Below are 24,975 nucleotides of genomic sequence, written 5' to 3'. Positions count from 1 at the left end.
TAGTCTCTATTTGTAGCTCTCATATTAATGGCAATGGCTATTATATGCATATATATAAGCACTTTATAACTTACCTTTCTCTTTTATAATATCACTTATGAGCAAAAAGGGCTGACCATATTCAACTGAATGTTTTCTTCTTCTTAAGAACAAACTTATTCATTGTAAGGAGGAATGAGACTTGTTTTCTACCATAGTTCTGGGGTACGGTATGGTATTTCTTGACTATATATACACCAAAATATGTATTTTCTTACTGTAAATTCTTTTCCTTTATATTAGAGTTAGGGAATCATTCTTTTTTGAAATTACATATGTAGACAGGGTATATTATTTATGAATTTTATTTCAGGACAGAAAAATAGATCTTACAACATAGTTGTAGGAGAAACAGGTGTTCGGTCTGGTAGGGTTGAGGCTATTGCTTTAGAAAGGCTAAGCTGGTTCCCTTTTTCTTTAGACTCTAGTATACTCAGAGAATGGGATGATTTAACTGGTCCCTCTCCATCTCACTCCTAGCCACCATTCTTCCTATCCTATCTCATCAATTATGTGCACACTCTACTTAGAGCAGGAAACCCAGAATTTATCAGGCCTCAGCTCCTGGCCATTACTGGCATCCTCTCATGGAAATCATGGTTCGTTTGTTCTCTCTTTCTCTCTTTTAAGGGTTATTTAGTTGAGAGAGAGGCAGGGAGAGGGGCAGAGGGAGAGAGAATCTCAAGTAGACTCCCCACTGAATGTGGAGCCTGACTCAGGGCTATATCTTAGGACCCTGAGATAATGACCTGAGTTGAAATCAAGAGTCAGATGCTTTACTGACTGAGCCATCCAGGTGCCCCTGGAAATCATGCTTCTGAGGAGAAAATATCCCAGACTTTGCTCCTGCCCTCCTCTGCTAGAATCACGCCCCTCATTGGCCTGTTCATTTCTGTTCTGACATGGACTCTCTTTTGCTCAGCGATAGAACCTACAGAGTGACTGTAGCAGCTTCATCGAGCTGGGGAAGCTTCATTTTCCTTTTTCCCCCTCAACACACATTTTAGATTCAACATGTATCAGTGAAGCCTCTGGCTGGCCCAGGCACTGTGCTAATCACCCACATTTTTTATTACATTTCCTATGTATCAATGAGAATTTTGAGATTTACAGGCATTTACAATTCCACAAGACCACACAGCCAGGAAATACAGAGCAAATTCAAATTGAGATCCTTCAACAACGCATTAGCTTTTGACAGAAAGGAAGATGACAATTATCAAGTATCTACTGGCTTCTTAAGACAAAGATGGAAAGAAAGCCTTAAGTAAACTCCAATCTTTTAATCACGCTCCTAAAACCTGCCAAAACTTAAAAAAAAAAAAATCCCAGGATTGAATTTATTCCTGCAGTAGAGCTTTTTGAAGATGAGCAAAATGTCACCCCGTTTTCACTTGGTGGCCTGGAGAACAAAGTGATTAATTCTTCCGATGGAATCAGGGTAAATTAAAGTTGCTGTCACTGTCACTCTGCAGCCACTTACATATTGGCAATCTCTCTCCCCACCGCTCCTTTGTAAGGTCCCTGTTTATTTGCAAGGTTGCTCTAAGCACTTGGAAAATACAAAACGCTGAGCCATTATCATTTTATTCATTTACATTTATTGAGGGTTACTTAATTTTAATGAGTAAGGCATTTCATGATTTATTATTTCCCCTCTGAATGATATGCTCCCCTCTGTTAATTTATTGAGAACTATCTGATCTGAGCTACTTCTCTGTATATCAATCAGTAAATTTACTGGAGTATAGTTTGTAAAAGTAATGAAAATCTTATTATATATGAGACATTACTTCAGAGCGACTATTAAATTTCTAAGGAGAACGTGAGTTCTCTTTATGGAAAAAAACCCCTGAAGCCAAAGAATTTCTAATGGTTTACAAAATGTCCAAATAATGATTAAGAACTTGCTAATGTTTTCCCAACATAATGATAAAAATCCAATTTGTATCACATTGAAAGTAGAACTTGAACGGACCACATTACTTAAAGGCATATGGAATGTTTTCCCTTGAGTATATACATTGCGGTTTTAAAAATTGGTCCAGTGTAAAAGACAAAAATAAAACTAAACTCTTGGGCAGCCCAGGTGGCTCAGTGGTTTAGCGCCACCTTCAGCCCAGGGTGTGGTTCTGGAGTCCTGGGATCGAGTCCCACATCAGGCTCCCTGCATGGAGCCTGCTTCTCCCTCTGCCTGTGTCTCTGCCTCTCTCTCTCTGTGTCTCTCATGAATAAATAAATAAATAAATAATCTTAAAAAAAATAAAAAAAAAACCTAAACTCTTAACTCTTATGTAGATATTTAGACTTTTTTCTATTCAAGGCAAAGGAGGGACATATGCAATTTATATACAGATTGATTTACATGGATTGATCATTGCTTAACTGGAAAGACTAGCAGGGGCATGAAAAAACAGCTTTGTAGTTATGTCCACTTTGGTTAAAATTTCTCCATTTGCAGGGTGAAAAAAAAAAGGAATAATTGATTTCTAGGGATGTTTGACCCCTGGACATCTATAGAACTCTTGATAGCTCTCTTCCAGTGAAAAGCAACTTTGGTTAGGGCTTTTGTGGGCTGAAAGAGCAGAGTGGGTGGCCCACCTGGCCCTGAAGTCAAGTTCATTGGGTCTTCCCAAAGCTGTGTGATGTTGCTGGCTCCCAGCCTGCTCTCTGCACTGTCTCCCACAGAGAAGGAGACAGACATCAGATGGAACCTGCCCTCCTGCATAAAGCCAAGTGACCCTCTTGCGATTTCCCTCCAACTCATCAACATTCATGCCTTTTCAGCTTGAAACCCCTACTTTTCCTTTACAGCACAGCTCCACCATCCACCCCTTTTCAGTTAACCCAGCAAGTTCTCCACTTGGCACAATGCCAAGTTGACACCCCCTCCTTGATTGACTTAGCTCTTCCTTTCTGTATCAAAATTTGACCTCCTGGAAAACAGGAAATGTGTCTTATTAAGTTTCCCCAATATGGCAGCTAGTACCATGGATCCTGTGGGGACATAATGAACATCTGTCAACTGACCTTCTGCATCCAGCCCTCCTGTGGGAACCCAGGACTGATGGAGTTATCTGTATGAGGTCACTTGCACAGCAACTACTGAGAGGATTCCACAGTGCCATTCTAACTGGAATCCCATTTAAGCACTGGCGGAGTCATCTAAAGGGATGGGAGGAACCAAGCATGGGGAGAGGGCATGTGGGCAGCTCTAATGCCTAGTCTCTTTTTAAGCCATGAAGAATGAAAAGCTTCCACCATCCCAACGAGAAGCAAATTACTAGGTGATGACAACTGATAGGAAATGATGGACATCCTTTCCTCAATAACTTTTACTGGTGGATCTGATCTCTAACATTACAGCATTCCCTGGGAAGTGGATTGAGTGTCCTAAAGTTTTTTTGTTTTTGTTGTTTTTTTTCAGGAAAAGATACTCAGTTGTAATAAAGTGTCATCAAAATCTTTAGAATTATCAATAACAGAAAGGTGCCAGTTGCCAATGTAGCCTAAGATACTTTTGGGCATCCCTGGGTGGCTCAGCGGTTTAGAGCCTGCCTTTGGCCCAGGGCATGATCCTGGAGTCCTGGGATCGAGTCCCGCGTCGGGCTCCCTGCATGGAGCCTGCTTCTCCCTCTGCCTGTGTCTCTTCCTCTCACTCTCTGTGTGTCTCTTGTCAATAAATAAATAAAATCTTTAAAAAAGAAAGAAACTTTTGACTGATCATTTTCCAAAGGTTCATACATAGAAACAGCAGTGAGAAAAGACAGGTTTCTTAGCTTTTCATGTATTCAAAAAAAAAATCACAATGAGGGGAAAAAGAAAACCACCATTAGAACTACCATAATAACTGTTGTAGGCAAGATCTGCTGACACATGGTAAAAATAAATGGGCAAAAAGTTTGAAGAGAACCAGAATATTTGCAGTTTCAAAATATTTTTTCCAATATAGAGAAAAATAGTAACTTTCTAGTGAAGAAACCCAGCAGACACGACTTCAACCAAGTGATCAAGATGAACACTATCAGTAATTAGACATATTGATATCATGCCCCTCCACCGTAGGGTGCAGTGAGAAAGCCGCAACTTCTGTGACATTCTTGCTAAAAATGTCATCTCAAACTGACTACAAAGACAACCACCTGTCAGCTCCAAAGTGGGCCAGGGTATAAAAAAACACGTAACCAGTACTCTTTCAAAGTGTCATGGTCATGAAAGACAATGAGTGAAGAATGGCCACAGACTGGAGGAGATTCAGGAGGCATGGCAGTTAAATGCACTGCAGGGTCCTGGACTGGATCTCAGCCTCTACAAGGAATGAGATTCCGACATGTGCTATGAACCTTGACAACGTTACACTAAGTAAAACAAGTCGGTCATGAAAGACCAAATAGTGTATGATTTCACTTACACTGGAAACCTAGAAAAGGAAAATTTAGAGAGCAAAATAGAGGGGAGATTACCAGGGGCTGTGGGGAGTTGTTATTTAATGAGCACAGTTTCTGTTTCAAATGATGAGTAAGTTCTGGAAATGGGTGGTGGTTATGGTCACACAAGACTGGGAATATATTTAATACCAGTAAACTGTACGCTTAAAATGCTAAGTTTTAAATTATGTATATTTAATCACAAGTAAAAAAAAAACTACAGATAATTATCGTCTTGTGGGCAGAAAACTTCAGAGATTTCTTACATCTAACTGAAAACGTAGGGATGATTTATTGGCCCCAATTTTTTTCTTTCTTTCTTTCTTTTTTTTTTTTTTTGCCCAAATTTTCTATCCTAAACTCTATCCCAAAAGTTTCAAAGAAGTTAGTCACACAGGAGAGCAGAGATTCCTAAACTGAGATGTTCTCACGGCTGGGGAACGTCTCTTCAGATCAATCCAAAGAGTAAGCTCTTCAGTGCCGGGCTGAGCACTCCTGATCTGTGCCCTGGCACCTCTCACAACACCTGGCACACAAGTGTGCATTAAGGATTGCTGACGAGTGACTTCCCTCAAAGGAACAGCTCCCTCAGAGGAAGAATTCAAATGTACTGTACCAGCAGAACGAAAAGCAAGCATGCCAGCCAACACACACACAGGTCATGCAGGCCATAGATTCTCCTTTTTGAGGATATTTTATGGATCTCCATCCTCTTCCTCCACCTCCTTTGGCCTCTCTGCCACTGACAGGGAGGGCCAGAAAAGAGAACTCTCAAAATAATCGGCTCTGTGAATTGGTAAGCTCTCTGACTGACCAGTGAAGAATGAGTGAAAGAACGAAAACGCATTTTGTGTTCTTTCTGGGGAAAGGGGAGTTTGGGATAATCAACTCAGGAAGGTTAAAAAGTATCAGGACTGAAAAGCATGTGCTTTAATCATAGTGCTGCTGTATACAGCTCCATCATGGGTGCCCACCAGTGCCATCTCCCAGGGGAAGGCCCCCAGTGACAGGGGCACCACCAGGATTCCAGCTTGTAGGGGCTTCCTCCTTGTGAGCAGCCCACAGAGCCACAGAAATAATAAGAAAATCAATCTTATGGTCTCTTGCACACACCTGTCTCAGACTAGCTACAGAAACACCAGCTTGATCACCCACATGCTCTAAATGACTTGTTTATTGCCCCAAATCGAATCCAACTGCCTTCAGTGGTGATTCATCTCCTGCTGTGGATTTTTAAGAGGATCTCTGAAAGCAATTCAAATAAGGCTTCTGCAAACAGTTTGAGCAATGGCAGGATTACTTCTCAGGATGCTGTCTGCTGATGGTAGCCTAGAACACCAGGCATGTGACTTCAGTTGCCCATCCTATGTCTCGTCTCTCTGGGTTGACAGTTAAGAACCTCATGACGGAGGGCCTACTCTTTATTCCCCCTCAGCCCATTGTGGAGAGCAGACTCTCCAACGATGCCGTAAGTTAGCCAGTGGATTTCCTGATTCCACCAATTCTAAACATTCAAAAAGCGCTCAGCCACTAAGGAGGCTAGAGAGGTCTGTGGGAAACAGGACAGAGCTGAGGCAGAGTGAGATGATGCCCCAGTTTGTAGAGGGGCAGAACTGGAGGTGAGGCCTGGCTCTGTCACCACCCCATTAGGAGGTGGCATCAGCGGTTCCTCCCTGGGCCCCTGCACGCTCCCTCCTCCCACCCAGCTCTGTTAAATGGAGCTGACGCTACCTGCTGTCCAAGGCCAGGAGGTCTGAATGAGCCCCAGCACTCAGCAAGCAGCAAGGATTCAGGCTGCTGGAAGCAGGATGGTTTTGTATAGAGGCTTACCTCTCTCAGAGTTGGCTTGCCAATGAAAAAGTCTGTGTTCTTGCTGCTTTTGGGTGGGCTGAACTTGGGGTTCAGAAAAGCACATCCATTTGCGATGGCCTCCAGGGGAGCTGGGCCCTCATAAGGGAACCCGAGTCCAACAAACAACTGTAAGACAAAAAAGCACACCATATATAAACACAGCAATCAGGCCCGGTGGCCCTGGCTCACAGGGGGCTATTCTGTGCTTCATCCCCATGTGGAAACCTCAGAGACTCTGGAAAATTCCCAGGCCCTAGGGGGTAGGGTGAAGAGAAGGCAGCTCACATCAGGAACTGAAAAACAGGACCGGGGACCATTAGGGGCTCATGAAGCTGCTCAGGTCATTATGTCCTCCTCTTCTGGGGGGGGAGGTAAGTAAAGAAATAAATGTGTATGGGGGGGGGGTGCCTGGGTGGCTCAGTGGTTGAGCATCTGCCTTCGGCTCAGGGCATGATCCTGGGGTCCTGGGATCCAGTCCCTCATCGGGCTCCCCGCACGGAGCCTGCTTCTCCCTCTGCTTATGTCTCTGCCTCTCTTCCTGGGTCTCTCATGAATAAATAAATAAAATCTTAACAAAAAGAAAGAAGTGTGGAGGTGGGACAGTTGAGGGGGCAGGGAGGCAGGGGTATTCAAAGAATAAAACAACAACAACAAAAACCGAGACCCAACAATAATCTTTCTGTAACTCACCAGGAGACAAGACTGGAAAAACACTTGCTTAACTAAACAGAAGGTTTCTTCATTGAACCAAAGGAACAACAGGCCCTTTCAGGGACGCTGGGTGGAGGGACAGAAAGGTCACTTGGCGGTTTGATTACAGTTCAAATGGAGCGGCTTTAAAATGAGGGTAGGTCAGTAAACACGGGTTTTCGTAATGGGGTTTTCACTGGGGGACACCAACAACTTTGTTTCGATCTCCCCCTCAGTGGAGGCGAGCGGGTGCGGAGCTTCCCTCCTCACGAGCCCCAGCGCGCTTCGGCCGCCGGGCGAGAGATGGCAGCAGACGCACACTCTCCGGCCTCGGGCCCGGGACAAAGCGGCCTTGCTGCAGCCGGGATTCTCGGCCCCAAACCGAAGCAGCATCTCAGGGAGACGCCTCACTGCCTACCGCGCCCCCCCAACCTCTCCCAGGGCTGGGGGGCTGTAAGCTAGTGACCCACTGGGTCTGTCACTTCGCTTCTCCGCTCCCCCCTCCACCTCCCACGGAGGGTCTCTCCCAGGGCTGGGGGGCTGTAAGCTAGTGACCCACCGGGTCCATCACTCCGCCTGCCCCCCAACCCCACGGGTCTCTCCCAGGGCTGGGGGGCTGTAAGCTAGTGACCCACTGGGTCTGTCACTTCGCTTCTCCGCCCCCCCTCCACCTCCCACGGAGGGTCTCTCCCAGGGCTGGGGGGCTGTAAGCTAGTGACCCACCGGGTCCATCACTCCGCCTGCCCCCCAACCCCACGGGTCTCTCCCAGGGCTGGGGGGCTGTAAGCTAGTGACCCACTGGGTCTGTCACTTGGCTTCTCCGCTCCCCCCTCCACCTCCCACGGAGGGTCTCTCCCAGGGCTGGAAGGCTGTAAGCTAGTGACCCACTGGGTCTGTCACTTCGTTTCTCCGCCCCACCCCCTCCACCTCCCACGGAGTGTCTCTCCCAGGGCTGGAGGGCTGTAAGCTAGTGACCCACTGGGTCTGTCACTTGGCTTCTCCGCTCCCCCCTCCACCTCCCACGGAGGATCTCTCCCAGGGCTGGAGGGCTGTAAGCTAGTGACCCACTGGGTCTGTCACTTCGCTTCTCCGCCCCACCCCCTCCACCTTCCACGGAGGGTCTCTCCCAGGGCTGGAGGGCTGTAAGCTAGTGACCCGCCAGGTCAGTTGCTCCCAGAGGCCAGTGCTGAGATGGCTCCAGCCTCCAGAGGCACACAGATCACGGAAGGATAACTGGGCCCCACGGCATCCTTCCCTCCTGCCATCAGGCTGAGGAACACCCACACAGCCAGGCCCCGGAGTGAAGGATACTGGTGAAGTGGATACAGGGCAGGCTCGAGTCTCCTCTCTGGGGCCCCTCCTCAGCAATTCCGTCTTCGCAGGGGGTATCAATGGAATGGTTGCTTAGAATGATGTGGGGCCAAGAGACCTGGGTCCCAGGTGCGGGTTCCCTGGGCACCACTGAGAGCCCCAGATAGTTTGTCCTGAGCGCTCAAAACCCGGACTGAACAGTGAGCATGGCCCACACTGGAAACACTGGAGCCCCCACAGGGATTCTTCTGGGACAAGAAACAAAAATCCCAGGTTTTCTGGGTAGACTCCCTATCCTATGACTGTATGTTCTTTTTGCACGAAACAGGGTACTTGACCTTTCTTGCTTGTTTGTTTTGGAGGAATAGCCTTTCATTTCCTATAAAACCTTGAGATGACCAAATATAACTGCCAGGGACCTCCGCTGGAGGAGTTGAGGAGAGCAGCTATGAGTGGCCAGCAGAGCTCCCACTGCCAGCTGGGGGCACTAGCCCTCGGGCAGAACCTCTGCGGATGTGTGCGTGAGGAACATCATGTTTGCAGGGGCCTGGAGGGTGTAGGATAGGAGAAGCATCTCCACCACCACTTGGAGGCCCTGTTTCTGTATCTTACTCTTAACTTTTAAATATTTTAATTAATTAATTTGTTTATTTATTAGAGATAGATTGAGAACCTCAAGCAGAATCTTCGCGGAGCACAGATCCCAACATGGGGCTCTATCTCATGACCTGGAGATCATGACTTGTTCTGAAATGAAGAGGTGGATGCTTCACTGACAGAGCCACCCAGGCACCTCTGGATCTTACTCTTAATAAGTAGCTGACAGGAGTGAAATTATCAGAGAGAACTGAAGTGTAGAGGGTGTGGCCTGAGCATGTGACTGGGCGGTGGGTTGGGGGAGATGTCTGAGAACAGCAGAAGAAATGGAAGGCAAGACTGGGAGGGACTAGTCCCAAGACATTGCAGCTTTACTAAATATGAAGAATCCAGGGTTGCCATCATTCAGGCTTTTGAGCCCTGTGATCCACCCTATCAGTTTTGGGGGAAGATATGCAGCCTCTCCAGGGGAAAGATGACCTCTCTCAGGTGGTGGTTGGGTGTAAGAAAGCAAAGGGCTTCCAAATCCTTTTGACTCTGAGAAGAAAAGTGCTGGAAGATACAGATGGGGTGGGGGTGGGGTGTCTGTGGGTTTAACCAGAGACCTGGAGCCCACAATGTGTCCTGACCTCTGAAAATCAGGGCCTGCCATAAAGTGCCAATACCTCCATCAATCCTAAATTACAAGGAACTTTGGAGGAAATGCAGGATGCACAATGACTATTTAAGCGGAAAATCCTGGAAAAAAATTTAATTAGCTCCTTCGGACCAACCAATCTGAACCCATTAATTAAAAGGATTTGAGGCTGTTGCCTAATGGACTTGAATGTGACCTAGGTTTAATTATATCTGAGTAACAATTTGCACCATCTCGGCTGCCCTGCTGGCATCGAAAATATCTCAGTACACAGAAAGTAAATAGTTGGGGCTAACTCTCCAAAGCTGCACAATTTGAGAATGAAGCTTACGCAAATCCATACAATTTCTTGGCAATGAGTTTTCTTGTCACGCTAATTAGGATTGCAGGAAATGCAGGACTCAGAAACACCAAAATAACAGTTGTCACTTCTGTCAATAAGCAATTTTTTCTCATTTCCTGTGTACTCATTACCTGTGACATTATAATGGAGCAGATGCATTAAGGTCAAATAGCACATTTGAGGTTTGAATCACAAAAGGGTAGGCAGAGAGAGCACCTCACCAGCAAAGGGCATCCCAGAAACTTCTGAGTGCCAGGGTCTTGGCACACATCAGAGCCTTAACCATACTCAATTTCCTTTCCCCCAGTCCCCAGCACTGTGCTACGTACAGATCTCCGCAGCACAGGAGCAACAGACACACCACAAGAATGCATTCAAGCAGAGGCTTACCTTTTCAAGAGGAAACTGGGTGTATTTTATTTATACTTCATCTGGCCTTCAGAAGCCCAGAATCGAATGAAGATATTCCAGATGAAGGAACCATCTTCATGGCTGCAATTCCTCCCCTTATCAGTAAGCATTTTTAAACTGGGGGAATCACATGCTCTAAAATTAAATTTTTGAACTTAACACTGAGCAAGAGAAAAGGGAGGAAGCACCACAGATTTTAGTCACGGCACAGGACCAGAACATTCCTACATGTCCACAAACGGTTCAGTAAAGCCACTCAGAGTCTTCCTCTGTGTGAAAGGAGAAACGGAAATTGTTTTAAATCCCTAAATCTGGAGTAGTTAACAGAGAATCCTTTCAACATGGATAGAGGTGGTTCCTAGGAGGACTCCACGTGAGTTCAGTCTGTTTCTAGTCACTATGGATGGGGAACATCAAAAATATCCAAAATAGAAGACACTCATTGAACCTAATAGCTTTTCTGACTAGCCTGAACTAGCTAAATTAGTGGACTGGTTCAGGAGGGAGTCAGGGCAATGAATCCATCTTAGCTTATGCAGTAAATTGAATACTGGCACAAAGTGATGAGGACAATGTGGGACCTGACAGCACAGAGTCTAACTCAGGCCAACCGGAGCTCAAATCCCGACTGCATCACTTCCTAGTTCTATAACTCTGGGAAATGGTTAATGCCTCTTCCTACAGATTAGCTGAGGTCCATTGACAACATACTCTCTCCAGCTGTGAGACCTTACTCAGGGTATCACAAGCTCTCTAAACCGTCCTGTCACATATATAATGGTGAAAATAATAGTGCTTTATTGCATGAGGCTGCTGCAAATACTAAATGAGATGTTTCGTAGAAATGATATATTCCAGAGTTGGGGCTGAAGTAAAATGTTCACTGAACAGGAGTCTGAATCCAGATGAAACTTCACGCAGCTGCACACTCATGACCTTGTATTGTTTAGCTGGAGTTGACATGTGTGTGAGCTGTGCTTGTGGGTTTTATAAGATGTTCGGCACCTGTATGTGTATTTATGAGTTGTCTCTATTTCATAAAGTATCTGGACTAAAAAAAGGGGGGAAGGACATCCATGAGAAGAGCAAGAAGGCATGGTTTATGGTGGCTGCCTCATGGAGAGGCCAGTTCCATGAGCCAGGTGCTATTGCTAAGCCTTACTTGTTTCTTCTTCATTTAATGATGGAGAATCCCTGTAGTATTGGTAATGTATCTTTGAAAAGAATCTTTATATCTTTAAAAAGGATCCATATGGCAGCTGAGAATGGAGGAAATGTATTCTCCTGAGAGATGATGCTGCCATGTAACCTCAAGGGTCCCTCTCTGGCCATGTGTCTGTCCCTTTCGCACTTGATGCTGAAGGAAGAGAACAGTGGCCAAGATCTCTCCCATTAGGTTTGGCTATAACCTTTCACGGGCTGCCCACGTCCCTAACCTAAACTATAAGAAGATTCTCTTGCAAAGAACTAGAAGGGCAAAGGAGACAAGACAATGATACGAGTCTAGTATGTTTAAGTGCTCAGTTTGTCAGAGTTGGCTGCTATCGCAAAGGCTATTTTCTAGAGACCAGCTCACTGGGTAGGCTCCCAGACTACCCTAAAGTGGCCTTTTAGAAACAAAACACAATACCAAAACCAAAAGTTCACACGTCAGTAATTTGGAAATGCCAGTTCAAAATCCAGGGGGCTGCAATTTCATTATAAATTTGTTAACTTGGAGATGGGGTGGGTAAGAAAATATTGGGATAAGTTCTTAACTGTAGATGCTGATCATCTTCAGCCGCCCAGTATGAAATGTTTACTGTTGTAAGGTGTGAGGCAGCGCAAAAGGCCTATTCACTGTCACGTTAAGGATGGGCTCTCATGATACTGAGGTCAGAAGGCTTTTGTGAGAAGAGATCATTCATGGGGGTACCTGGGTGGCTCAGTCATTCAAGCATCTGCCTTTGACTCTAGTCCTGATCTCGGGGTCCTGGGATGGAGCCCCACATCAGGCTCCCCGCTCAGCGGGGAGTCTGTTTCTCTTCCTCTGCCCCTATCTGCTCATGTTCTCTCTTTCTCTCTCTCAAATGAATAAGTAAAATCTTAAAAAAAAAAAACAAAAAAACAAAAAACAGCAGTAGTTCACCAACAGGGCATAGGTAAGGGTTAGAGAAAATGGCTGGCACTATTGTAACAATCCCCATGATCATGTGCACCACAGTAACACAGATGTGCCCTGTTAAAATGTGCCTGATCATTGGCTTCTGTCCTTCAGAGTAAGCTCCTGCTCTTATTTAAAGGACTTCACAAGTCACAGTGCAACATTTTGCACGACTAAATGGTGGACCCTGCTTATAGCATCACAGTAGTTTTATGTTGGCATCACTCTTTATTATTGTTACTACTTCTCCCTGTGTACTTTTCATGCGCTGTAGTCACCAGTTTACTTGTTTGTCCCCTCTACCACATCTACATACTGCTCACGGGCAAAATTGTCTTAGTCATCCCTGTAGCACAAACACCTGGAATAAGGCCTGGAATGTATTCAGTAGTGAATGCACATTTGTCAGAAACATGAGCAAAAGAATAAATACTAATAGATTAGATCTTTCCAGCAATCAAGTGTCTCTGTGAGGAGGAGATGCTGAATGTTTTCATGTGTATATATGAGTGTGTGGATGTACTTCTGTTCCTGTGTCAGAGAAGTCACTGAATCACCTTGCTATACACTCTGCATTCTACACACATAGGTGAGAGGAGAAGAGGGAGATAGGAGTACGTGTGTATACAACTTTTTTTTCCATCTGGCTGGAATGGGAATAATTTTAGTTATCAGCCACTTGGATGAAGCTTCCTTGACTATCTGAGGGTGAATATTTCCCTGTCTGAAATGGAGGATGGATTGCTCCATCACTAAGTAAGTGCGTGGGCTCTCTCACAGGCCACACCTGGGTGATATGTGGGCAATATAATGGAGAGGCAGACACAGGGTATAGAAGGACAGTGTCATTTGCTGTGGAAATCTTGGAGATTTAGGTATGTGATTCATGAGAAAAACAAGAAGTCACTCTTATGGGCATGGTCCCAAGATCCCAAATAGCTAATGGATTTCATCCTGACTCTTTCCTTCATTCTTTATATAATTACCTGAAGGCCTTATACAAGCTAGGCACTGTTCTAGGCATTGAAATTGTACCTGTAAACAGAACGGGCAAAGCTCCTCTGCCATCATGGAACTGCACAGGAGTCTGGGTCCCTGGGTGGTGGCCACCTCAAGCCCCGGACTTCAGAGAGACTGTTCGACCACATCCAAGCTCAAAGTCATGGCTGATGGGCGGGGGGGAGGGGGGGTCAGACAAGGGGATGGGATGGAACAGGGATAGTATACATTGCATATCCTCCAACCCTCATTTTTGAAGGAGCCTCCCATGCTAAGATTGGGAGGGTGGGGACCTGAAGAAGTTAAAATTAGGAAGAAGCAGAAAGAAATCAAATTAAAAGAGATTAGGACTTGGGGCACTTGGGTGGCTCAGTGGTTGAGCGTTTGCCTTTGGCTCGGGTTGTAGATCCTGGGGTCGAGTCCCACATCGGGTTCCCTGCAGGGAGCCTACTTCTCCCTCTACCTGTGTCTCTCATGAATAAATAAATAAAATCTTAAAAGAGAGAGAGAGAAAAAAAAGAAAGATGAGGACTTAACCCCAAAATAAAAACATGCAACCCAGTGCTGCCTGAAACTGTATTCCCAGTCTGTTGGACTGAAAGCCTTGTCTATGATCCTCTGATAAATAATTAATTCATCCAAATTTATATGGTGATTAGAAGAGTCTTTTAGATTCAACAACTTCCAGGCTCTTTTTAGCCCCAATTTTAGTGTGGCACCCAATTCCTGTATCTTTTTTTTTTTAAGATTTATTTATTCATGAGGGAGGGAGGGAGGGGGAGAGAGAGAGAGAGAGAGAGAGAGAGAGAGAGAGAGAGAGAGAGAGAGAAGCAGAGACACAGGCAGAGGGAGAAGCAGGCTCCATGCAGGGAGCCTGACGTGGGACTCAATCTGGAGTCTCCAGGATCAACACCCTGGGTCGAAGGTGGCACTAAGCTGCTGAGCCACCCGGGCTGCCCCAATTCCTCCATCTTTACAGACTCCCTGCAGCTGGAGTCAGCGAACGACAAGTGCACTCTTGCGGCATGTCGGGTCAAACTTCTGCCAAGCACAGGGTTTCCTAGGCCTGGGTGCAGGGCTTCGAAGATGGCTCATATGGAAAAATAATGAGCGAGGAACTGATGAAGCATCAGTCAGTTCACCTGTCTCCAAACCTGAAGGAACACCAGGCTCACTTCCCTCTCCAGTAAGTCTGAGGAGTGTGCGAATCCCATTCATTCTCCAGACGTTTGCTTCTCTGTACCTCCAGTTCTCCACTTTCAACGTGGATTGGAATAAATCGCTTTTAAATTGCTCAGAGACACAGAGGAAGGAGTTAGAGGCAGAAAGGGTTATAAATGCAAAGCCTGACTGGTCTTTAGTGTCATTATTTCAAAGCCCAAGATCCATTCATTTTAGTGCCTGCTGCTGTGTTCTGGGTATGAGGGGAGTCTCTGCAACACACGGCCTCATTTTCATCGTATTTGCCAACTGTTTTAGCCATAATTCCAGTCGGAGTGCTTTAATACATTCTAGTCGGATGAACAGGCAATACAAAATGGGATCAGTGACATCCTGTGAAGGTACCAGTTTTTCAAGGATAAATCTATGCCCCTCACATTCAAAATTCAAGCTGCAGTCCTTGGCTCTTGGGCAATCTCTCACATCATGGCCTGGACATCCCAGGCCACTTCTCTTTTCCTCCCCGGGACATCGAGGACCTCAGCTTCGGCCTATTTCCCTTTTCTGACAGGGTAAATGGGTGGTAGGTAAGTCTGGGTTCTTTTAAAATTTCCAAGGCTGAGTAAGACATTCACGAGCTGGGTTAATAGGAGTGCGCGAGACAGTAATGACACGCTGTTGAAAACCAGCGCTGCCAAATGTAATTTTAAAGGAGCTTGAGCTTTTTCTACCATCTGATGTGGGGAAAAGTAAAATGAGGCAAATGGCAAAAATAGCATTGCCACTAAAGGGCCCGGACATTCTAACGATTCTAAAATGTCATCCTGAGACAGAAAAAGAACGGAAAGCCGAGAGTGCAAGCTGGGGAACACGCTTCACTCCTGGATTGCCACAAATAGTCATTGGACTACATATGATCTTGCGAGGAAATGAGATCTTAATTAATACAAACCAGATCTCTGGCTAAGGAGATAATTTATCCAATTATTTTATTCATGGAATCACCAAATGACTTGGAGGTAGAAATGATAAAATATATTCACATATGGAGAAACTGAGGCAGAAAGGAGCTAGATATTTTGTTGGCTGGTGAGTGTCCATTCAGTGTTCTCCAGTTTGGGTGTTTATTCATAAGGATGGTACCTTAAGGGCCTAGCAGAGCTTTAATTTGCAAAATAAATAAATTAAAATTAAAATTAAAATTAAAAAAAAATCATGAGTAAGGGTCACCTCCCAGACAAAGTAAGTGACTGTGGGCAAGCCAAACACTCTAGCCTACTTTTTCCTGTTTATTTATTTATTTTTCTTTTTCCTGTTTAAAATGAAGTTAACAACAGTACCTTCTCTAGCTACCTCTTTGGGCTGTTATGAGAATTAAACAGGAAAGCATATGTGAACACACTTGCCCAAATCCATATATCACACAATGATGAGAAATCACTGGTAAGCCACAGAGCCTCTCACCCACTCAGCCTTCTCCCTACCTTAAAAATGAAGACTCCCCACCAGTCAGGGCCCTGAACAGAAATATCCACTGTCCCGTGAAGATAAGCTGCCCTGTGCTTTAAGGAAAGGATCACACTTGTTTTCTTCACTCTGATATCCCTTGCCCCCTGAATGGCTCTTCAAAGCCAAACTTGGTCTACTTGCAAGTCCTCTAATGTCATTTTGTACTTTCACAGAAGAATTATAGGCACTAGGTCAAAAGAATGCCTTCATCATGCCACCAAAATACAGTTCTCCATTGGGGGCTCCCCCAGTTACCTAGACCATGGGGTCTGAAGTCTGTCTACGCCCGTGACAACTGGCCCCTCAGCCCCTTATCAAATGTTTCCTCTCACTATTTCCCAGCAATAGAGCAGCTGAGCTGCTTTGTGGCTCTCCCCTGAATGTGTCTTCTCCGCCGCCACCCTGTGACTCTCCCCCGTCTCCCCTGAGTGCCAGGTGCGTCCACACCCTGCCCATCGTTCACCTCCTACGTCTTTCACAGAGCCTTTCCTGCTTGAGCCTGAAGGGCTTCTACCCTTCTACCATCTGAACTTCTTCCGTGTCCAGTACAAACTTTTTGAATGAGAAGGTGTGAGGAAAAGCCAGGCGGGGGGCCGATTCCTTGAATGGTGCCCTTAGGGAGGTGGGGGAGCCAAGTAGCCCAGGCTTGCTGGGAAAGCTGCTAAGTTATCACAAGGGCCTGACCCTTGAGACAAGGCCTTCCCTTTTCTGTTTGCCACTGTATCCCCAGCCCCTCACTTGATGCCTGGCACAGCGTAGGTCTTTGGTAAATAAGTTTTAAAATAATTTTAGACTTAAAATCAGTTTTAAATAAGTGTTAAACCTTCCGCAATTAACTCTTAAGCTACAGCTGATCTAGAAAACCACTGCCCAGAAACGACCCAACGAGCCACTTTAACATTGCAAAGACAGCATGAGAGATTCTGATCCCGTCTGCAACACCAACAGAAACAAACTGTGAACAACATCGCTGATGGATTTTTACAGGATCACTCAAGACCTACCTTGGTTTCTCGGAGGAGAAATTGCAGGTCTCGTCCACTGAGGATACCGTGGTTTTTCACGTAACTGGGAATATTTTTCGTGCTGGAGCCATAAACAGTCGCGTGTACTTCCATGTACGTGTGAATAATGTCCAAATAGATTTTCTTATTCTAAAGAGGAGACACAAAGGGAGGGCATTTCTTTTTTTCTTTTCATTCTTGTAACAACCTGCCTCATAGCTGGAGGCCACGGAGACAGAGCTCTTAATATGGAGATTGTAGGAATTCGCCAATCCAACCCGTATTATTTCTTTCAAAAGTAATCTGACTGGATTTTGAGGGCAAACATAGTCATAGTGCCGCTGTACAATTCTGCAAGAAGGAACATATTATGCAGCAATATATTACTGAATATCCAACGACAGCTCAAGGCCAATTGTTTTAAAGTATTATCCTCGCTTTGTAAGTTACCAGGGACCCAACACTTTGCATTTGGCTCCTGTGCCTTATGGGGGAGGAAGTTTGGGGAAGGAAAGCCCAGAGAAGGCAGTCAGTTGGACTGGAATATTTATCTGGAGATGCTAAGCTGTCCCCAAGGAATGCAAACATCCCCAGCTCTTGCCAGTATTTCTAGTGATGATTAACGCATGTTGTCAGAACTGGATCCCACCGACTTGGGATCAGGGGGAGATTGAGAGTTTCCCACAATATACACTGATTGACTCGGCAGCTGGTGAGATAATGAGCATATCCAGGTAGACAAAAATGGAAAAAAGATTAAATGTGCAACCCTGATGAACCCTGAGCCATTCAAAAGTAGCTTTATTTTTATTAGAAGCAAAACAAAACCTCTTTTCTGTACTGAATTTTGAGGCACATTTTCTAAATCAAAACCACCTGTGAAGCGGAAGCGACTCACTTTCCCTTCCTCTTCGCGTTTGTGTGACTAAGTAGCACAAGCTGGATTTTGTAGGTTGCTTTTTCTTTACTTTTTTTTTTTTTTTTTGAAATTTGAAAGATTCAAGTTCTGTAATGTTTTCCAGTTGTATGAAAGTGGGACAAGTTTTTTTTTCTCATACTAAGCCTGTTTTCACACACTCCAGGAAAATGTATTAATAGCCAGTTCCGTGACTAAAGACCACAAGGGATGTAGGGGTGTGGCACCAGCAGCCACAGGGCTCAGAGAAGGGGAAGGGGCTCTGCTGCGGGGAGGGAGGCAGCGCTTGCCTGCTTGCCTGCCTCTTCGCAGTGTTCTGAGCCCGCTGCAGGGCCTGGCCTTGGCCACGAGCTACCCTGGTGGAGAATGTGAGAAAGGACTCTCCATTCTGTGGGATGCATGTTTCAAATCACATATTAGAAGTCTTCATGGCTGAAAAAACAGCCTCGTTCCCATTCTCCATCTTATGCACCAAGATGATTTTGTTCAGAATCAACCAAGTCTGTGCCTAAATGGACCCATGAATAAAATGAATACTTGGACTGAAAGTTTAATTTCATGCCATGTTTGGTATGGCTGGAAGATGCTAAATTCATCACTTCAGAGATGTACACCCTTGAATTACTGCAGAGGTGACTAGAAACAGTTTATAAACCCTGACTTCCCATTCATAGCTTGAGTCAAATTCAGGATCACCTCCCTGATATATATTAATTGGGGAGGGGGGTTCTAGGACATAGGTTTTGAGCCAGAGGTACCTGGTAGTTCCTGTCCCAAAAAATCCCCTTCTCAGGGACTCCATCCCCACCCACAGTCCCTGGTAGATAGGGAGGGAATTCTGTAACCTTGGCCCCCTGCCACCGCTGGCTGGCCTGGAGTGTGTCTGACCCGAGGGGGACCCACCTCTAGGCTGGCCAGGAGCCTGGGACAGAATGGCCAGGCTCAGGAGGATGAGCTGAGCCAATCAGACCCTCTCTCAGGAGCTCAGAAGGCTGTACACAGGAAGATTTCTGCCAGAAGGCTGTGGGCTATAGAGCAGAGAGGTCACTTGGTGTTGGAGTCTGGGTAATGCTGAGCCAGATACAAGTTCTCAGGAAGCCAGCTGCCAGTTTTGGGGGGTGGAGGTGGAAAGAGTGCCAGGTGAGAGTTGAAAGGAGGACAAGGGGAGACCGAGACAGTTGGTAATAAGAGGGACCCAGGGAGTGAGTGAGACCTACACATTATCCCTCCAAGCAAGACAGAGAACAGGGCCATGGGAGGGAGAGAAGGAGGAGGAAAGACCACGGAAGGAGCGAGTGAGAAAAGAAAGCTCAGAGATACCAAAGAGAGAAAAACTGGCCCCAGAGGTATTCTGGGTCCTGCTCCATCCACAGCTGTTCTCTATCCCAAATTTCCCAGATCTTTCTGGATCCTTCCAACAATAATAGCATCTTCCCAAACTCTCCCCTATTGTACCCCCAACCTTTTGCCTGACCTACTCTGGGTGGATTCCTACCATCCAAAAGGAGGCCTGTTGGTCCACCTTGTTGGGTTTTGTTCAGGGACAGGGCAGGCATCTCTCCTTTAAACAAAAAGAGACATTTCCCTGTGAAAAAGCCCGCTGCTAACTAGTGAAGATGGACCAAAGGTCCTTGGACTAGATCTATGGTGAGTGACAGAACAGAGGATGGTCCACCCATTGGGTGGTTCCTGTGCTGGAGAATACTCACTACAGACAGACAGGATTAGGACTCCCAGACCAAATGCCTGGGGAGTGACGATACACAGGTTACAACACATGTATTGCCATCAGTCCCAGAAGAGGTGGCGGCTCCTTGAAATATAGCAAGGGGGCAACCTCAGGCAAATAAAAAGAAGTATGTGTGATATATATATATATATATATATATATATATACACACACACACACACACACACACACACACACACAAGGGCCAATAATAATGTCTGTGAATTTATTAATATGAAAGCCTGGTCAAGTCTGAAAGTAAGAATTACCTTCAGAGAAAATTTATGTAATTTCATGAGTGAGAAAATCAAACAGGTTATTAGAGGAAAACAAATGTTTCCAACATAACTCTAACCTTTGAAGCTGACATGACGACTGGGTGATTCACCCTGGGTCTCTTGTTGCCACTTGTCAAGAGTACTGCCAGGATCTGGTGAGGGTGAGTCACATCACAGATTTCAGGGGAAGGGGCACAGGAACCACTCACACTGGGCTGCCTCCCTTCTCAAAGGTAATGCTCCCTGGGTGCTACAGGAATCCAAGAGCCAACTCCAGCTTAGGGCTACTGCCTGAATTTCAGGTTCAAACGTCCAACTGCCTCCCGAACCTAGCACACTCTATCTTGGTGTGCTACAGGCACTTCCAACTCAACAGGTCAAAAAGGGAATCCATCATCCTCTGTTCCCAGATCAGCATCACCCTATGTGCTTCTCATCACTGTGACTGGCAGGAATCTGCACCAGATCAATAAGGTACCTGTACCAGAATCACCCTTGTCGTTCCACACATCAAATTAGGCACAAAGCCCTACTGATTCTGCCTCCATAATATCAAATCTGTCTCCTCTCAAGGCCCTGATCCTTGCTCACCTTGATTGGGCCAGGATTAAAACAACTGGTATCTCAAAACATCTCCCTGTGGCTCAAAAAGATGATGCAGCTTGTCCAAGATTTCTCCAAGTGAGCAGCAGCTTTGGGACCGACCACAGTACAATCTATATGGCTCTATGGCTCACCATCACTTTTGAACCACACAAAGCAGTATTATGCCTACAGACAATGTTCTTACACACAGAAATTTGTAGTGAAGTACAAAACTATGCATGAGGATGACATACTCCACCTTCTGGATACAGATTACTGACAGAGGGGCAGGGAGGGCTTGGGGTAGGTGGATGAGCTTTAATGGTATGTGTAATATACAATTTCCCTGTTAAAAAATCACAAAATAGTAACATCTATATACCTGGGTGGTGGGTATTTGATATATTAGATAATTAAAGTAGAAAAATTTAAAATACACACAATCAAGAACAAACAGAAACCAGTCTGTAGGACTTCAAAGCTGGCACCACTGGATTGGCATCTCATGGGAAGGCTCCGTCCTGGGCACCAAGAGAGGTTCAAGGGATGCCCTTCTCTCTTCGATGTACACTGCTATCTTTGGTGTTTAAGAAATAGGGTGCTGATGTTTCTTAAAGTAAGCATGGCCCTGCCTGCTCTTCCCAACCCATGGGAGGGACAAAAATGGGGAGGCGGACATGCAGGCATGAGGATGTTTTCCAACATATCCCTCTCTGACCTAAGAGACAAGATCAAAGACAATTATTGACTCCCCAAACCCCATCACCCACACGTTATTGAGATGCAGTAGGAAGTGTCTCCTGCGGAATGTCAGACCCAGGCAGCCCCCTCCCTGGGGTGGGGGAGGAGGCTGGAGAAATACCTCCCAGCTGAGCAACTTGGAGCCCCAGAACGCTGTTCAACGGCCTCTAGTTCAATTTAAATTCCCATTAAAAACCACCAATCAGACTGATTAAAATTCAAATCTACCTAAACTCATTTGGAGGTGGGGGGAAAGGGGAGATGCAAAGGGAAAAAAGAGAACATACTGGAGCAAAGGAGAAGCCGTTCAGCAGCTGGTTAGGATTGTAGCTGGAGGCAGGTGCATTTTCAGAACTGGTCATAAGATATTCAGAGCTTGAATAGAGAGCTTTAGGGAAACAATTCAATCTAAAGCAATACTAGTGCGATTCTACAGCGGGGGAGGGGCAGAAGGCACCAGGGGAGAACCACAAGCCCTTTCTTTTCCTTGCCAGTGAACTGGGGGTAGAAGAATGTTCTTTGACAAATGTCAGTATGCTGAGCTCTTGGTTGCACTGGATATTATACACTCTTCTCGCCAGCAACACCCCTGCTCCCCACTGCAGACACATACACCCTTTCTCCTGGACCTTACTCCCCTCATCAACATGGCACCTGGTGACCTGTCAGTGTTTTTTTTCCTTAATTGGAGTTCAATTTGCCAACATATAGCATAACACCCAGTGCTCATCCCATCAAGTGCCCCCCTCAGTGCCCGTCACCCAGTCACCCCCACCCCCCGCCCACCTCCCTTTCCACCACCCTTGTTCTTGTCCTGTCAGTGTTTAAAAGAAAGAATTATACAGCCCTGCCTGGAGTTCGCTGGTCCAAGAAAAGCGCCTGGTGAGTGCTGAGCCAGGGGGCATCCTCCCTGGGAAGAGCTGACAGGTGCGGAAGGGCCAGCCCCTCTCCAGAGTCCGAGAGGTGAGCTGCAAAGCCATGCTACCCCAGCAAGCACAGGTCCTGTCACACGGAGGGCGAGCTCCAGACAGAGAAAACGGAATGAAGTCTTTGCTTAGAAGAGACTAAATGCGAGACAGTGCATGTTCTGGCCGAGTCTCGACCCACAGTTTGTTTCAGTTATGTCTCAGGGGCATCCCGGCCCTTCCCTGGGTACCCAGAGTCGGCCAGTCCTTGCCATGGCCAAAGCTAGGAAAGCCGGGGTTTTACCATTTTCAGCCGAAAGAGTCCCAACAAGCACACAGTGACCGTATTTTTATTTTGACCATCATGGATTTTTAATCATTTTTAATGTGGTGGCCTCCGCTTCCTCCCCTACAAACACAGAGGTTGGTTTACTTCGTGGTTTTATGGACACACAGGGATGAATCGCATACCTTAAGAAGCACGAGTCCATAGAGTTTGCCTTGCCCCAAACTACCCAGGAAACGCTTTACACACCCCTTCTGTGACCCAACTCCTCGAAAGCCCAGGGTTGGACTGGTCCATTCGGCTGAACCAAGATCTCCAGCTGCATCCACCTGCCCTGCCGGAGCTGGTGACAGTCTCTGAGCGGAGCTCCTTGTCTGAGCCTTCTCAGATTCCCTTCACTGCCTGCCCTTCCTCTGCTTTCTCCGTCGCTGCTCATGCCACCCAGGCTGCCCTGCACTGTCACACCAGGAAGAAGCCGCATGGGGAGCTGGGGGGACATCACGGGGCCCGCAACGCTGAAGAGCATCCCAGGAGTGCGGGGCGCTAGTTCCCAGGGCCCCTGAGAAGCAGGACACAGAAGGCGGCGGGGCAAATGAAACTGCCCTCGTTCTGTCTTCTGCAGACTACACCAAAGTCAAGTTCCCCCTTTTATTTTATTTTTATTCCAAAGGTTTTATTTATTTAATCATGAGAAACACAGAGAGAGAGGCAGAGACACAGGTAGAGGGAGAAGCCGGGAGTTCCTCCTTTGAAATCCTCCAGGAGGGATCCCTGGGTGGCGCAGTGGTTTGGCGCCTGCCTTTGGTCCAGGGTGTGATCCTGGAGACCCGGGATCGAATCCCACGTCGCGCTCCCGGTGCATGGAGCCTGCTTCTCCCTCTGCCTGTGTCTCTGCCCCTCTCTCTCTCTCTCTCTCTGTGTGTGTGACTATCATAAAAAAAAAAAAAAAAAAGAAATCCTCCAGGAGTGCCGGGTGCGCAGTGGCCACGCTGTGGTGTCTGGAGCCTGCGTGACTGTGCACTCCACTACATCACCTCTACTTCCCCTGGCCTCTCTTCCCTCTTCCTCACCCCAACTGTTCTGGGCTTGCACCTCCTTCCCCTATAACAAATAATACTTGCATCTGCATCGGGCCTTGCTTTCTAGAGGTCCTGGGCTAGGCCCCTGTTTGGGGGCTCTCATGCCTTCAATCCACCATTTTCAGTGCTAGTTTCCAAAACTGAAGGTTTTGTCCCTCTATAAAAAGTCTTCAAAGGCTCATCCCGGCAGTGAGAGACCACCTACTTGGCTACGCAAACCCTTCACAGAGCGGGCTTCTACAGACTTCCCTCTCCTCCTTTGTGTCAGCCTACCTACCTACATCTCCACTGCAGCCACCTTGGCCTCCAATGCCCGCCCTCCCTCCTTTCCTCTCCTGGACTCCTCCCTATTCATTCTCTGCAAGTTGGCAATGCCTGGGTTCACCCGGGTGAAGGGAGCTGCCCCCTCGTCCGCACCTTTAGCTGTGCTAAATTCATTAAACAAGGAGGCCATCAGACGGAGGTGGCTCTCATGCTACGGTGGCCTACATAAAGCTAACACCTCGAGGTTATGAGAGCCAAACGCTGCAAATGACCCATCACAAATGGCCCACCAGGCTGTCAGCCACTACCAATGAAATATCTTTGCTTCCACACCTCCTCTATAAGTCCTCCGTGCCCCCACCTGCCAGGGCAGTGCTCCTAACTATTCCCGGTTTGGCACTGCCTCACTCCAACTGATTTTTGTTCAAATAAACTCTTAAGCTTTTCCATATGCCTCAGTTTATCTTTGAAGCCACTTCCTGTTTGGCCTCTTTGGGTTGCCCTGTCATTGCCTGCCCACCTTGTAGGGCTGGGGACTAATGAAAGGCAGGAGGCCTGTCAGGGAGCCTGGCACAGAGCAGGAGCTCAAGAAACACATCCGGCCTGGATGAGGAAACAGAGATGCGCGAAGCACATCGCATTTGTGGGCTCCTGGAGAAGAGGGATCTCAGGCTCCTTGAGATGAGACTCCCCTACCCAGTCCTGCCCATCTTCCCGCCCTGCTTCAGAAGCTAGGTCCCTCCTCAACAAAACCTCCCAGTAAATGAGCTTAAGGTCTGTGACTTTACCTCAGGGTATATTTTAATGAAAATAAAACGGGAGTTGCAGATCTTATAAGATGTATTTTATATATATTTTTTAAGATTTTATTTATTTATTCATGAGAGAGACAGAGAGAAAGAGAGAGAGAGAGAGAGAGAGAGAGAGGGGCAGAGACACAGGCAGAGGGAGAAGCAGGCTCCATGCACCGGGAGCCCGATGAGGGACTCAATCCCAGGACCCCGGGATCATGCCCTGGGCCGAAGGCAGGTGCTAAACCGCTGAGCCACCCAGGGATCCCCGATGTATTT

General features: G+C 46.5%; 1 protein-coding gene across 6 annotated transcripts in view; it reads right to left on the bottom strand.

Annotated features, from left to right (window-relative positions):
* MGAT5 (alpha-1,6-mannosylglycoprotein 6-beta-N-acetylglucosaminyltransferase) overlaps window positions 1–24,975 on the bottom strand; it is a 345,976-nt gene that overhangs the window by 30,041 nt on the left and 290,960 nt on the right. For all 6 annotated transcript variants that reach the window (XM_077861486.1, XM_077861488.1, XM_077861487.1 and 3 more), the window contains 2 exons: window positions 17,123–17,272; window positions 6,297–6,443 (listed from right to left, as the gene is read on the bottom strand). In XM_077861486.1, coding sequence (XP_077717612.1) covers window positions 6,297–6,443; window positions 17,123–17,272 — 297 coding nt within the window. The remainder of the gene's footprint in view (window positions 1–6,296; window positions 6,444–17,122; window positions 17,273–24,975) is intronic.

Source organism: Canis aureus, chromosome 20, assembly GCF_053574225.1.
Source record: "Canis aureus isolate CA01 chromosome 20, VMU_Caureus_v.1.0, whole genome shotgun sequence".
Taxonomy (NCBI): Eukaryota; Metazoa; Chordata; class Mammalia; order Carnivora; family Canidae; genus Canis; species Canis aureus.
The sequence above is the reverse complement of the archived record's forward strand: the minus strand, read 5'-3'. Positions and strand labels throughout refer to the sequence as shown.